The sequence below is a fragment of the Macaca thibetana genome, chromosome 16, assembly GCF_024542745.1.
Source record: "Macaca thibetana thibetana isolate TM-01 chromosome 16, ASM2454274v1, whole genome shotgun sequence".
Lineage (NCBI taxonomy): Eukaryota > Metazoa > Chordata > Mammalia > Primates > Cercopithecidae > Macaca > Macaca thibetana.
In genome coordinates, this window is record NC_065593.1 from 4,127,983 (window position 1) to 4,142,363 (window position 14,381).

The 14,381-nt window shown below is 45.6% G+C and overlaps 1 protein-coding gene and 1 pseudogene across 4 annotated transcripts in view; one reads left to right on the forward strand and one right to left on the reverse strand.

Annotated features, from left to right (window-relative positions):
- COPS3 (COP9 signalosome subunit 3) overlaps nucleotides 1–7,088 on the forward strand; it is a 37,563-nt gene extending 30,475 nt beyond the window's left edge. For all 4 annotated transcript variants that reach the window (XM_050763438.1, XM_050763439.1, XM_050763440.1 and 1 more), the window contains 3 exons: nucleotides 4,902–5,015; nucleotides 6,361–6,441; nucleotides 6,772–7,088. In XM_050763438.1, coding sequence (XP_050619395.1) covers nucleotides 4,902–5,015; nucleotides 6,361–6,441; nucleotides 6,772–6,825 — 249 coding nt within the window. In that variant the 3' untranslated portion in view covers nucleotides 6,826–7,088. The remainder of the gene's footprint in view (nucleotides 1–4,901; nucleotides 5,016–6,360; nucleotides 6,442–6,771) is intronic.
- Nucleotides 7,089–8,684: 1,596 nt separating this feature from the next.
- Nucleotides 8,685–13,876, reverse strand: LOC126938828 (uncharacterized; annotated as a pseudogene).
- Between the last annotated feature and the right edge of the window lie 505 nt (nucleotides 13,877–14,381).

The window sequence follows — 14,381 nt, forward strand, 5'->3', positions numbered from 1 at the left end:
TAAGTAATCCGCCCATCTCAGCCTCCCAAGTAGCTGGGACTACAGGCATGTGCCACCATGCCTGACTAATTTTTGTATTTTTTTTTTTTTTTTAAGAAATGGGGTTTCTCCATGTTGCCCAGGCTGGGCCTGAACTCCTAGGCTCAGTCTGCCCTCCTGGGCCTCCCAAATTGTTGGATTACATGAGTCACTGCACTCAGCCCTGTACTCCTTATTATTTTCTATTTTATTTTATTTTGAGACAGACTCTCACTCTGTTGCCCAGGCTGGAGTGCAGTGGTGTGATCTCAGCTCACTGCAACCCCTGCCTCCAGGGTTCAAGCAATTCCCCCGTCTCAGCCTCCCGAGTAGCTGGTATTACAGGTGCCTATATTTACATATTTTGATTATCAGAATTTTTGTAAACCTTATAACACTCATGAAATATTTTGGGTATACAAAGAGGTATGACGTAGGGCTACTTTCTCTGCTTATCTGTGATGAGATCACAAGCTTTTGCCAGTACGTACATCAGCCAACTGCTGCAGCAAGAAATCTTGCTGAACAGTGTTTGCTGAACTACAGTGTGCTTAGTGACATCATTGACTAACATTCTGACTCAGCCTCTTCCCTCACTAAGGGTTTTGGTCCATGATGATTATTACACTGAACAGCACTGACATAAAGGAGGCCAGAGCACACACCCATGGACTTACCACCCAGCTTAGGAAATGAAATAGCACCAGCGCCCTGACATTCCCTCTTTATCACCTCCCAGTTGCATTTCCCCACTCTTAGCCCCACCCCAACCAGGCATCCACTCCTGATTTGGATAAGCATCATTTAAATGACTGTATGATAACCCGCCACAGTGATGTATTGTAATCTACCTACCTATTCAGTTACATAAGTATATAGTTCTGATCTGGTTTTAGTTCACTGAAAACCTGTGTCCTCAGCTCAGGACAGGCAAAGCTTCATATGACCCCCTGTATGATTTCAGAATTAGGAGTAATAAAACTAGTTTCCCTTGTGATAACAGAATACCGTATTTTGATTGATTGATTTATTGAGACAAGGTCTTGCTGTGTTGCCCAGGCTGGAGTGCAGTGGCGTAATCATGGCTCACTGCAGCCTTGACTGCCTAGGCTTAAATGATCTTCTCACTTCAGCCTCCCAAGTAGCTGGGGCTACAGATGTGTGCCACCACACCCAGCTGATTTTTAAACTGTTTATAGAGACAGGGTCTTATTATGTTGGCCAGGCACAACTTGAGACTTCTGGCCTCAAGTGACCTTCCCACCTTGGCCCCCCAAAGTGCTGGGATTACAGCTGGATCCAGCCACTGCACCCAGCTGAGTATTTCATTTTGATAGTTCAATTTACAAGTGTTCTAAAGGTTTTTTGCTTCAACCTACCACTCAAAACATGTACACACCAAACAAAATCATACCTCTATGACTTGTGTCTGCTAAGAGCATCTTAGTAATCCCACAGGGCTTGCACAGAATAAGTAAGCTATAGACTCTTTCCCCAAGAAATTCCCTCTTCAGTGTGAGTGAGAAGAAACACATGAGTGGTTATGACACCAGACAGGACATGCAAGCTAGCAATGCATTGAGGGGTCAAAGTGGTTGTGAGTTTTGAACCCTGCTTAACCAGCCCAGACACGCTGACAGGCTCTGGAGCAGTGGTTTTCCTCTGAGGGTGATTTTGTCTGCCAGGAGACATTAGGCAACATCTGGAAGCAGTTTTGGTTTTCATAGATGGGGGTGCTACTGGCATCGAATGGATACAGGCCAGGGATGCTGCTAAACATCCTACAGTACCCAGGACAGCCCACACACCAAAGCATTATATGCTCCCAAATGTCAGAACTGCCAGGCTTTAGAAACCCTTCTCCTGGAATGAAAGGTCTGTGAGGGCAGGTTTTTTTTTTCTTTTTTTAAAGTAAACATTGGAAAAGTACACTTAACTGTACGACTAAACACATTTTCACAAAGATTCCAACACCTAGAAGGAACAGAATATGACCAGCACCTGGAAAATGATCCCTCATGCCTGCTTCCAGCTCTGTGCCTCTCTAGAAAGGTCGTTCCCATCCTGACTTCTAACATCCTATTTTAGTTGTGTTTGTTTCTGAGCTTAATGTAGAAGGAAACATACAGCACATACTTTCTGGGGATCTGGTTTTTTTGGCTCAGCATTGTGAGAGTCATGTGTGATGCTGTATGTAGCCGTAGTTCATTCATTTTCAAGGCTGCAATGTTCCAGTGTTTGATACGCCTTTCCATTTTAATTAGTTGGACAGGGTGGGCGTGGTGCCTGTAATCCCAGCACTTTGGGAGGCTGAGGCAGGCGGATCACCTGAGGTCAGGAGTTCAAGATCAGCCTGGCCAACATGGTGAAACCCTGTCTCTACTGAAAATACAAAAAAAAATTAGCTGGGCATGGTGGTGGGTGCCTGTAACCCCAGCTACTTGGGAGGCTGAGGCTGGAGAATTGCTCGAACCCAGGAGGCGGAGGTTGCAGTGACTGGAGATCATGCCATTGCACTCCAGCCTGGGTGACAAGAGCAAAACTCTGTCTCAAAAAAAAAAAATAGGCCGGGTGAGATGGTTCACACCTATAATTCCAGCACTTTGGGACGCTGAGGCGGGCAGATCACGAGGTCAGATCAAGACCATCCTGGCTAACACAGTGAAACCTCATCTCTACTAAAAGTACAATTAGCTGGGCATGGTGGCAGGTGCCTATAGTCCCAGCTACTGGGAGGCTGAGGCAGGAGAATGGTGTGAACCTGGGAGGCGGAGCTTGCATTGAGCCAAGATCGTGCCACTGCACTCCAGCCTGGGCGACACAGCGAGACTCGTTCTCAAAAAATAAATAAATAAATAGTTGGACATTGGGGTTGTTTCCAATTCTGATTTCTTTATTATGAATAGTGCTGCTGTGGTGAAGGTAACTCCAAATTTTGCTTAGGTACATTTCATCTGCTTAAAGCAGCAGCTCTCTGTGATCATATAGAGAACTATGCATTTTATATAATATGTATTGGGCTGGTTGCTGTTTTACTAACTGGCATCTATCCCTTCCAAAGCTAGAGAGGAGTAGGCCAGCAGTTTCACTGCTAACAAATGGACAAGTGATTATCACCGTGTGGAACATCTTGTTAGAAATTAAATACCTGTTTGGCACTTTTATTGGTATCTCACTTTTTGACTTCATGGGCAAGATTTGGCTTTGAGGATCAGTCAAATAAATCCCCAGTAACTGATGCAAATAAATGATATATAGACCTTGAATCTATCTTGGAATCCCCAGTGGTAGTGAAGTTATCTTGAAGAATCAGAGGATAGTTTCCACTGGGATAAAATGAAAACCTGTCAGGCTTTACTTTTTAAAGTACAGTGGCCCAGCCTGGCCAACATGGCAAAACTTCATCTCTACTAAAAGTACAAAAAATTAGCTGGGCATGGTGGCATGCACCTGTAGTCCCAGCTACTTAGGAGGCTGAGGCAGGAGAATCCCCTGAACCCAGCAGGTGGAGGTTGCAGTGAGCAGAGATCGAGCCACTGTACTCCAGCCTGGGCGACACAGCGAGACCCCATCTCAAAAACAAAAGGCAATGTAAATTATATCTCAATGCAGTTGATGTTGAAAAATGCAAGGGCACCTCAAACACATCATGCTAAGGGAAGCCAGACCACAAAAGATTACATAGTGTATGATTCCATTCATATATCCAGAAAAGGCAAATCCATAAGAGACAAGAACAGATTGGTGGTTTCCAGGGACTGGGAGGAAGAGGAGGGAATGGGGAGGGACTGCTGATGGGCCTAGGACCTCTTTCTGGGGTGATGAAAATGCTCCAGAACTAGAGATGGTGGTTGCACAACATTGTAGAATGCATTCAGTGCCAATTAATTGCTCACTTTAAAATGGTAGGCCAGGCGTGGTGGCCCATGCCTGTAATCCCAGCATTTTGGGAGGCCAGGGCGGGTGGATCACTTGAGGTTAAGAGTTCAAAACCAGCCTGGCCAACATGGTGAAATCCCGTGTCTATTAAAAATAGAGGCCAAGGTGGGTGGATCACTTGAGGTTAAGAGTTCAAAACCAGCCTGGCCAACATGGTGAATCCCATGTCTATTAAAAATACAAAGAAATGGCCAGGCGCGGTGGCTCATGCCTGTAATCCCAGCACTTTGGGAGGCCGAGGTGGGTGGATCACCTGAGGTCGGGAGTTCAAGACCAGCCTGATCAACATGGAGAAACCCCATCTCTACTAAAAATACAAAATTAGCCAGGCGTGGTGGCGCATGCCTGTAACCCCAGCTACTCGGGAGGCTGAGGTAGGAGAATCGCTTGAACCCAGGAGGCGGAGGTTGCAGTGAGTGAAGATTACGCCATTGCACTCCAGCCTGGGCAACAAGAGCGAAACTCCATCTCAAAAAAAACCAGAAGACAAAAAAATTAGCCTGGCATGGTGACAGGCACCTATAATTCCAGTTACTTGGGAGGCTGAGGCAGGAGAATTGCTTGAACCTGGGAGGCAGAGGTTGCAGTGAGCTGAGAACGCACCACTGCACTCCAGCCTGGGGGACAGAGCGAGCCTCCATCTCAAATAAATAAATTAAATTAAATGGTTAATTATGTTGTGTGAACCTCACCTCAATAACAAAAATGCAGGGGCAGGGATTTTGTGTGTGTGTATCAGTTTTACACCTCTTAGCATCGATAATGCTGCCTAGCAAATAGTAGGTATTTAATAAATACTTGGATAAACATGGCACTTAAAAATATACAAGTTTGTTTATATCCATGTTGCCTTCTATGCTTCTCTCTGATTATACTGGATGACTATTCATATAGCATTCAGATCTAAACTGCTTTCTTGTTTTGTTTTGTTTTGTTTTTTGTAGATAGAAGATGGTGAGATTTTTGCAAGTATTAACCAGAAGGATGGTATGGTCAGTTTCCATGATAACCCTGAAAAATATAATAACCCAGCCATGCTTCATAATATTGATCAGGAGGTAAACATGAATGCCAGGTTTTTATTTTTTTAATTGATGGTCGAGATGTATTTGAAATACTGCTTCTATGTTCCAGGATAATTTTAGTTTTAAGTACAGGTAGTTCCCAGTCTATGAACATCTTAGTTACTAGAAAGTTAATTTCAAAATGGGCTGCTTAAGGACAATCGCTTGAACCCTGGAGATGGGGGTTACAGTGAGCCAAGATTGTGCCACCGCACTCCAGCTTGGGTGACAGAGCAAGACTCTGTCTCAAGAAAAGCAACAACAAAATAAACCCAGAACGGGCTGCTTAAAACTCTTCCAGGCTGGGTGTGGTGGCTCACGCCTATAATACCAACACTTTGGGAGGCTCAGGTGGGTGGATCACCTAGGTCAGGAGTTCAAGACCAGCCTGGCCAACATGGCAAAACCCTGTCTCTACTAAAAAAGAATAAAAAATAAAAAATGAGCTGGGTGTTGTGGTTTGTGCCTGTAATCCCAGCTACTCTGGAGGCTGAGGCAGGAAAATCTCTTGGAACCTGGGAGGCAGATGTTGCAGTAAGCTGAGATCGAGCCACTGCACTCCAGCCTGGGCAACAGAGGGAGACTGTCTCAAAAATCAAAACTCTCCCAGATTGTATGGCTATAAATAAATGGTGGGTTAGATATCCCAGCTAGCTCATCAAAACCTCCCTTAACTCTGAAAACACTTAAAGGCCCTAGTATAACTTTATCTATTCACAGCTGCCACTTACAACATAGAGCCTTGTGTTTTTGCTGAAATGTCTGGAGTTCCAGGTTGGGAGATCAGGAAACATCTCTGGAGCTATGTGAGAAGCAGACCCGGGGTGGCTGGAGGAGAAGAGCAAAGCCCTCCCTGACAGTCCCCTTCAGGCAACACTGGGCTGCAGCCTGTCTCCTGAGGGCATGCTGTCCTGATTCTGGGGGCTGAAGGGGGCGTTTTGTGGGTGGTCTCTGTTTTTTACCTCTGAGCAGTGAAGTGAACTGAATATTAAATCTCAGAAAACTTTTTTTAAAACAATTTGATCGCAAAATGTCACCTGAAATGGTGTCTAGTCTTCAGTGATCTCAGTGTAAATATACTCCAGTTTCCCTGCAAAAGATACTATGTGTTTGATTATGAGGTTTGCCTAGATCCTGCTGGGTGGGATGTTGGGTATTATATGGTACATGTATTAGCTTTCTGAGTCCAAAATACGCTGGCTCCAAAACCCATGTGGCCCCAGGGGTTTCATGTCAAGAGATTGTGAACCTACAGCGCCCTTGTGAACAGTCGAAGTTAGAAAGGATGCAGCTGACCTAAACCTGCTGCTGACCACCTTCTAATGTGCCTGTCATGCAGATGCTGAAGTGCATAGAGCTGGATGAGCGGCTGAAAGCCATGGACCAGGAGATCACAGTGAACCCTCAGTTTGTACAAAAGGTGATGAGGGTTCCCCTTGTTATAAGAAGTAGGCTGGGTGGAGAAGGAGGGGCGTTGTCACATCAGGCACAGGAATTAAGTTTCAGGTTACTAAATATTTCTTGAAACCCTTACCAGTACGGTCATGGAGAAATACTAGTTGAGAGCATTTTCAAACAATGGCCTGGAAGTACACTTAGGGGTGCTTAGGGTGGTTCCTGGAATTGCCTGCCCTTGTTCACAGGGTGGCTTTGTTCTGGGAGGGACAGGGTAACTGGTGTGCTTATTGGGCTGCTGGGGAACCCTCGATAAAAGCAAACATAAATACATAACTTCACTTTCCCTTTACAGAGTATGGGCTCACAAGAAGATGATTCAGGAAACAAACCATCCAGTTATTCTTGAAACTAACATCCATCCTGAGCTAAACAAGAGAAACTACCATCTTGGCCAGTGGCAAGTGTTCGGAGGGCAGCAGAGAGGACCAAGCCTGTGTCACCTGGAGACTAAGAAATTAAGTTTTGTTTTGACATCTTCAGTCCTATGTGCTTTCAGAAAACCATTTTCTCTGCAAAGAAAGGAAACAGATTTGCAAACTTTAAAGTCTGTCGTGGATTTATTTATCCTCAGATTATTGTTATTGCATTAAATCTACCTTTTTGTTTTAAGTTGCTTGAACATTAATGTTTCTTCTGCATCACTTTTTTGTCCTCTGAAAAGTTTTTAATAAGTACATTCATTGTGAACAGAAATAGTTGGATTTTAGGAATTTTTGGAAGATTTGAATCTGAAAGTTGTTTTATTCATTGACAAATTTGTATCTTAAAAAAATATAAAAGTTGTCATCACTGTCTTCAGAAAATAAAAAGAAAAAAAGTCCAGACAGGCCGGGCGCGGTGGCTCAAGCCTGTAATCCCAGCACTTTGGGAGGCCGAGACGGGCGGATCACGAGGTCAGGAAATCGAGACCATCCTGGTTAACACGGTGAAACCCCGTCTCTACTAAAAAAATACAAAAAATTAGCCGGGTGCGGTGGTGGGCGCCTGTAGTCCCAGCTACTCGGGAGGCTGAGGCAGGAGAATGGCGTGAACCCGGGAGGCAGAGCTTGCAGTGAGCTGAGATCCGGCCACTGCACTCCAGCCCGGGCGACAGAGCGAGACTCTGTCTCAAAAAAAAAAAAAAAAAAAAAAAAAAAAAAAAGTCCAGACAGACAGACATAGTGGCTCCCACCTGTAATATCCTAGCACTTTGGGAAGCCGAGGCAGGATTGCTTGAGGCCAGGAATTCAGACCACCTTGGTGAACATAGTGAGACCCTGTCTCTATTTACGAAAAAAAAAAAAGAAAACAAAGGATAGCGTCCCTGAGGCATAAGTTAATTTTTAAAATTAAAATTAACATGCATATTAGTAAGAATATGAGTTGTGGATTATGAGATGCCATTGGTGCTTCACTTTTTTTTTTTTTTTTTTTTTTTTTTTTTTTTTTTTTTTTTGGAGACAGGGTCTCTGTCACTGAGGCTGCAGTGCAATGGTGCCATCACGGCTTACCTCAACTTCCCAGGCTCAGGTGATTCTGCCACTTCAGCTTCCAAAGTAGCTGGACTACAGGCAAGCACCACCACAGCCAGCTAATTTTTTTTTTTTGTAGAGATGGGGTTTTGCCGTGTTGCCCAGGTGGTGTCAAAGGTGGTTTCCAACCTTTAGTGTGCACTACAATTTTGTAGTCTTGAAAATGGCTTTTTTCCCCCTGTTGACTTAGAGTTTTTAAGAGACAAATGGCAGGCTTTCCTACTTTTTCTTCTCAAAGCATTTCAGGTAAACTGATCGTTTCATTTTGATTATATCCAGGGCCTCTCCTATAACAGGAATTTGGACTAGGATTTACTGATTTAGCCCTGGAATCGTGTGGAGCAGAATAAAGTGTGGTCAGGTTAAAACACATCAAATTTGGTCCTTAAAAAACATTTCTCTCAGCTGGGCGCGGTGGCTCACACCTGTAATCCCAGCACTTTGGGAGGCCGAGGCAGGTGGAACACGAGGTCAGGAGATCAAGACCATCCTGGCTAACACGGTGAAACCCTGTCTCTACTAAAAAATACAAAAAATTAGCCGGGTGTGGTGGCGGGCGCCTGTAGTCCAGCTACTCTACTCTGGAGGCTGAGGCAGGAGAATGACGCAAACCCAGGAGGCGGAGCTTGCAGTGCGACTGCCCTCCAGCCTGGGCGACTCAGCAAGACTCCGTCTCAAAAAAAAAAAAAAAAAATTACTACAAACTTCAATTCTTAAATGTTTCAAGTTGTCTGGTAAAGCATATTTTCATTATTTAAAAAAGAAACCTCAGCTGGGTGTGGTGGAATGCCTGTAATCCCGGCACTTTGGGAGGCCGAGGCAGGTGATCACCTGAGGTTAGTAGTTTGAGACCAGCCTGGGCAACGTGGTGAAACCCCGTCTCTACTAAAACTACAAAAAAATTAGCCAGGCATGGTGGTGGGTGCCTGTAATTTCAGCTACTCTGGAGGCTGAGACAGGAGAATCGCTTGAACCCGGGAAGCGGAGGTTGCAGTGAGCCAAGATTGTGTCATTGCACTCCAGCCTGGGTGACAAGAACAAGACTCTGTATTTAAAAAAAAAAAAAGAAACCTCATGAGTCACATAAAACGTTACCTTAGAAGAGTCCACACTTAGGCTTTGGAGGTCATATGGCCTGTTGTAACTCCTGTGTTGCTGCAGGGAAGTGTAAAGCTGTACATGAGCGACTGTGGCTATGTTACTAGTAAAACTATAAAAAGTAGGCAGTGGCCGAGTACGGTGGCTCACGCTTGTAATCCCAGCACTTTGGGAGGCCAAGGTGGGCGGATCATCTGAGGTCAAGAGTTCGAGACCAGCCTGACCTACTAAAAATACAAAAATTAGCTGGGCATGGTGGCAGGCACCTGTAATCCCAGCTACTCAGGAGGCTGAGGCAGGAGAATTGCTTGAACCCGGGAGATGGAGGTTGCAGTGAGCCAAGATCACGCCATTGCACTCTAGCAAGGGCAATGAGCAAAACTCCCTCTCAAAAAAAAAAAAAAAGAAACCAAAGTAGGCAGCATGCTAGGTCTGACCTGAAGCCTGTAGTTTTCTGACCCATCAACTAAACTATCAAATTCTCTAGCACTTGAATTAGGACTATTTGTGGGTTGCATCACTTTCACTTGTTTACATATACCTGCACTTAGGAAACAAAATATTTAATGGCAAATGATCTTTTATCTGTGTAATGAATTACAGACCCTGTTTTTTAAAAAAACGAAATTAGCTTCTCATCTGAATCTGAAATCAAAATCACTTAAAATGTGTCTGTGAACTGCTAGTACTCATCAATCGTGACTATGTAAGTGAAAAGTAACTCTCTTGTGAGCTGCTAATGATGTGGACGCTATTATAATTTTTTTCCCAAGGTGGATTCATTAAAATACTGCATTTTTTTTTTTTTTTGGAAACTTTGAACTGAAAAGGGACATATTATTTAGAACCTCGTCCCAGTACCTGCAAACCCTGAGTCAGTGTTTGAGGGGAGTGCTGGTCACCATCGTCTCAGCTTTGAATCCCCTGTTCTGTGTTCTGCGTTGTGATTCTTGGGCTAGACCCTCTGCAAACCAGCAGGAAGGGGATTACAGCTTGGAGGAGAAAGCGACAGGCTCCCTGCATCTGCCTCTGTTGAGCAGTATTGTCCAGGCAAGTCTGCTTCCAGTGTGCAGTTTCCCCCATGCTCCTAGAATCAGCCTCAGCACAGCCCCTTAGAGATACAAAGGCCGGAGGCAGGCCTCCCCCATCTTCCCACTGTGCCCTCCTTCAGAATTCTAAATTCTATTCATCCCAATCTTTTCCCTTTGTTCCCCAACCCCTAAGGGATGGTATCTGCTCACTGTAGCTACTACCTCAGTGAGACTCCTGATTTTTTTTTTTTTTTTTTTTTTTTGAGATGGGAGTCTTGCTCTGTTGCCCAGAGTGGAGTGAAGTGGTGTGATCTCAGCTCACTGCAACCTCCACCTCCTGGGTTCAAGCAATTCTCCCACCTCAGCCTCCCTAGTAGCTGGGATTACAGGCACCTGCCACCACACCTAGCTAACTTTTGCATTTTACTAGAGACAGGGTTTCACCACGTTGGCCAGGCTAGGCTGAAACTCCTGACTTCAAGCAATCCACCCACCTCGGCCTCCCAAAGTGCTGGGATTACAGGCGTGAGCCACCGTGCCCAGCCAATTTTTTTGTTTCTTTTATAGCAGTACTTTCATTTTTCCTTACACAATGACATGTTGCCGGGGCCTGATGTTCTCACATAACGGTAAAAAAACAAAATGTGTTGTCATCTCAAAGAATCGAGAATTGCGTACAAGAAAACCTTACATAAATTAAAAGGATGAATACATTTACAGGTGGAAATGCAGACTGCTTCCAACTCAAGACAAGTAGCAGCTCATGGTGTTCTGGCAGGAAAACATCAGCTAAGAAAGGAAACTGGGTCCTACGGCTTGGACTTTTCTAACCCAGATAGACCGGCAAGATAGAAACAATTGGTTCAGGAGCCCTTTCCAGGTTCTACAGAAATCCCAGAATACTCAGCTCTGACACATTAATACACTGCACAGATCGGAGACTGCTGGCCACACAGACTCACCAAGCCACCGACCTGTCTTCCACAAGCCAGTTCTTACCTTGGCCACGAAGTCACCAAGCCACATGTACTAAGGGTTGAAATCAAAGATATGTATAGGGTATTAAACAAATACCAAGGAGAACAGTTAACTTGAATACAAGGTCAAAATCAGCAATAAGTTTTACAATCCAGTGCTGATACTGGATACAAACCTTAAGGACAAATTTCTTTTCGAAGGCTTATTCCAGTTTCGTGAGGCTAGTATGAGGTGTGTGCATTTGCCAGGGACACGTTTTTGTTTTTGTTTTGAGATGGAGTTTCGTTCTGTTGCCCAGGCTGGAGGGCAGTGGCACGATCTTGGCTCACTGCAAGCTCCACCTCTTGGGTTCACACCATCCTTCTGCCTTAGCCTCCCAAGTAGCTGGGACTACAGGCGCCCACCACCACGCCCGGCTAATTTTTTTGTATTTTTAGTAGAGAGGGGGTTTCACCATGCTAGCCAGGATGGTCTTGATCTCCTGACCTTGTGATCCGCCCACCTCAGCCTCCCAAAGTGCAGGGATTACAGGCCTGAGCCACTGCGCCCGGCCTCAGGGGCAAATTTATACTTCAGAATTAACCTATGCAGCAAAAGCTACGCATCGGCTCACAGTCCGTTTAGAAGCATTTGTGGTAGACAATGGAGGGGCCCGACTCGTCTTACTCCTGCTTGCTGATCCACATCTGCTGGAAGGTAGACAGTGAGGCCAGGATGGAACTGCCGATCCAACCGAGTACTTGCGCTTGGGGCGGGGCACAATGATCTTGATCTTCATGGTGCTGGGTGCCAGGACAGTGATCTTCTGCATCCTGTCGGGATGCCCTGGTATATGGTGGTGCTGCCAGACAGCACGTGTTGGCATACTGGTCTTTGCAGATGTCCACGTCACATTTCATGATGAGTTCAAGGTGGTCTTGTGGATGCTGCAAGATTCCATGCCCAGGAAGGAAGGCTGGAACAGTGCCTCCAGACACTGGAACTGCTCGTTGCCAATGGCGATGACCTGGCCATAGGGCACCTCACAGCTCTTCTCCAGGGAGGAGGAGGATGTGGTGGTGGCCATCTCCTCCTCAAAGGGCAACACAGCTTCTTGTCACGCACGATCTCTTGCTCGCCCGTGGTGATGAAGCTGTAGCCGAGCTCGGTGAGGATCTTCGTGAGGTAGTCAGGTCCTGGCCAGCCAGGTCCAGACACAGGATGCCATGGGGGAGGGCATAGCCCTTGTAGATGGGCACCATGTGGGTGACCCCATCTCCAGAGTCCAGGACGTCAGTGGTATGCCCAGAGGTGCAGAGGGACAGCATGGCCTGGATGGCCACATACATGGCCCGGGTGTTAAAGGTCTCAAACATGATCTGAGTCATCTTCTCTCTGTTGGCCTGGGGGTTCAGGGGGGCCTTGGTCAGTAGCACTGGGTGCTCACCAAGTGAGGCCACATGCAGCTCACTGCAGAAGGTGTGGTGCCAGATCTTCTCCATGTCATCTGTATTAGTCTAGTCTTGTGCTGCTGATAAAGACACACCTGAGACTGGACAATTTACAAAAGAGGCTTAATGGACTTACAGTTCCAGGTGGTTGGGGAGGCCTCATAGTCATGGTGGGAGGCAAGTCACGTCTTACATGAATGGCAGCAGGCAAACAGAGAGCTTGTGCAGGGAAACTTCCATTTTAAAAACCATCAGATCGGCCAGGCACAGTGGCTCACGCCTGTAATCCCAGCACTTTGTTTGGGAGGCCAAGGTGGGCAGATCATGAGGTCAGGAGATCAAGACCATCCTGGCTAACATGGTAAAACCCCATCTCTACTAAAAATATGAAAAATTAGCCGGGCGTGGTGGCATGTGCCTGTAGTCCCAGCTACTCGGGAGGCTGAGGCAGAAGAATCGCTTGAATCCGGGAGGCAGAGGTTGCAGTGAGCCGAGATCGCACCACTGCACTCCAGCCTGGGCAACAGAGCAAGACTCCGTCTCAAAAAAAACAAAAATCACAAAACAAAAATGAAGTTTTGAGTTTGTAAGTCCTAAGTTTCTGGGTTCCAACCTGAATTAGTACCCACTTTGTGGAAGGTGATGTTATTTGCACCAAAGTCTGAGCAGCTGCAAAGGGGCCAGAGAAAATGACTAGGTAAATCAGGTATCTGTGAATAAGAAAATGTGATGGCTTTTTAAGTAAATTGAATTACTTAACGATAGTGAACAAAGACAAAATCCTATCTGTATCCTTTCCTGACATCAAAGGCTGAAATCAGAGAACTTTAATTGCAAAAACATTTAATAAGTCTGAATCCATAGACTGGCTCTATAGTTGACTGTTAAACTTTCTACACTTGGTATTTAATAGGCACCTAGCAGTAGATTAAAACACAAAAGGCATAGCAGATGAATTCTAATTGGTGGAGAGAGGTTAATTTTTAAAAGCTTACAGAAATTGCTATGGTAAGAAATATTAAATTAATACTAATCGCCTTTATTGGACCACTAATAATTCATACCTCACAACTGACCAGACGCCTTATGTGCAGAGTTGATTGTCTAATTACCTAAAACCTGAATTTAGAAATTGTGCATGGGCTGGGTGCAGTGGCTCACGCCTGTTATCCTAGCACTTTGGGAGGGCAGATTACGAGGTCAGGAGTTCGAGACCAGTCTGACCAACATGGTGAAACCCCCATCTCTACTAAAAATACAAAAATTAGCTGAGCCTGGTGGCATGTGCCTGTAGTCCCAGCTACTTGGGAGGCTGAGGAAGGAGAACTGCTTGAACCCAGGAGGCAGAGGTTGCAGTGACTTGAGATCATGCCACTGCACTCCAGCCTGGCAACAGAGCAAGACTCCATCTCAAAAATATATATATATATATATAAAAGAAATTGTGGCCGGGCGCGGTGGCTCACGCCTGTAATCCCAGCACTTTGGGAGCCCGAGGCGGGCGAATCACGAGGTCAGGAGATCCAGACCATCCTGGCTAACATAGTGAAACCCCGTCTCTACTAAAAATACAAAAAGAAATTAGCCGGGCGCAGTGGCGGGTGCCTGTAGTCCCAGCTACTCGGGAGGCGGAGGCAGGAGAATGGCTTGAACCCGGGAGGTGGAGCTTGCAGTGAGTGGAGATGGCGCCACTGTACTCCAGCATAGGAGACAGAGCGAGACTCTTGTCGCAAAAAAAAAAAAAAAAAAAAAAAAAAATTGTGCATGAATCTCACCTTCTGAGATGTTACTCATTGCTTGCTTCCTTTCAGCAGCTGACCAGACTCCTAAACTGTTCAAAACATCTAAAAACGG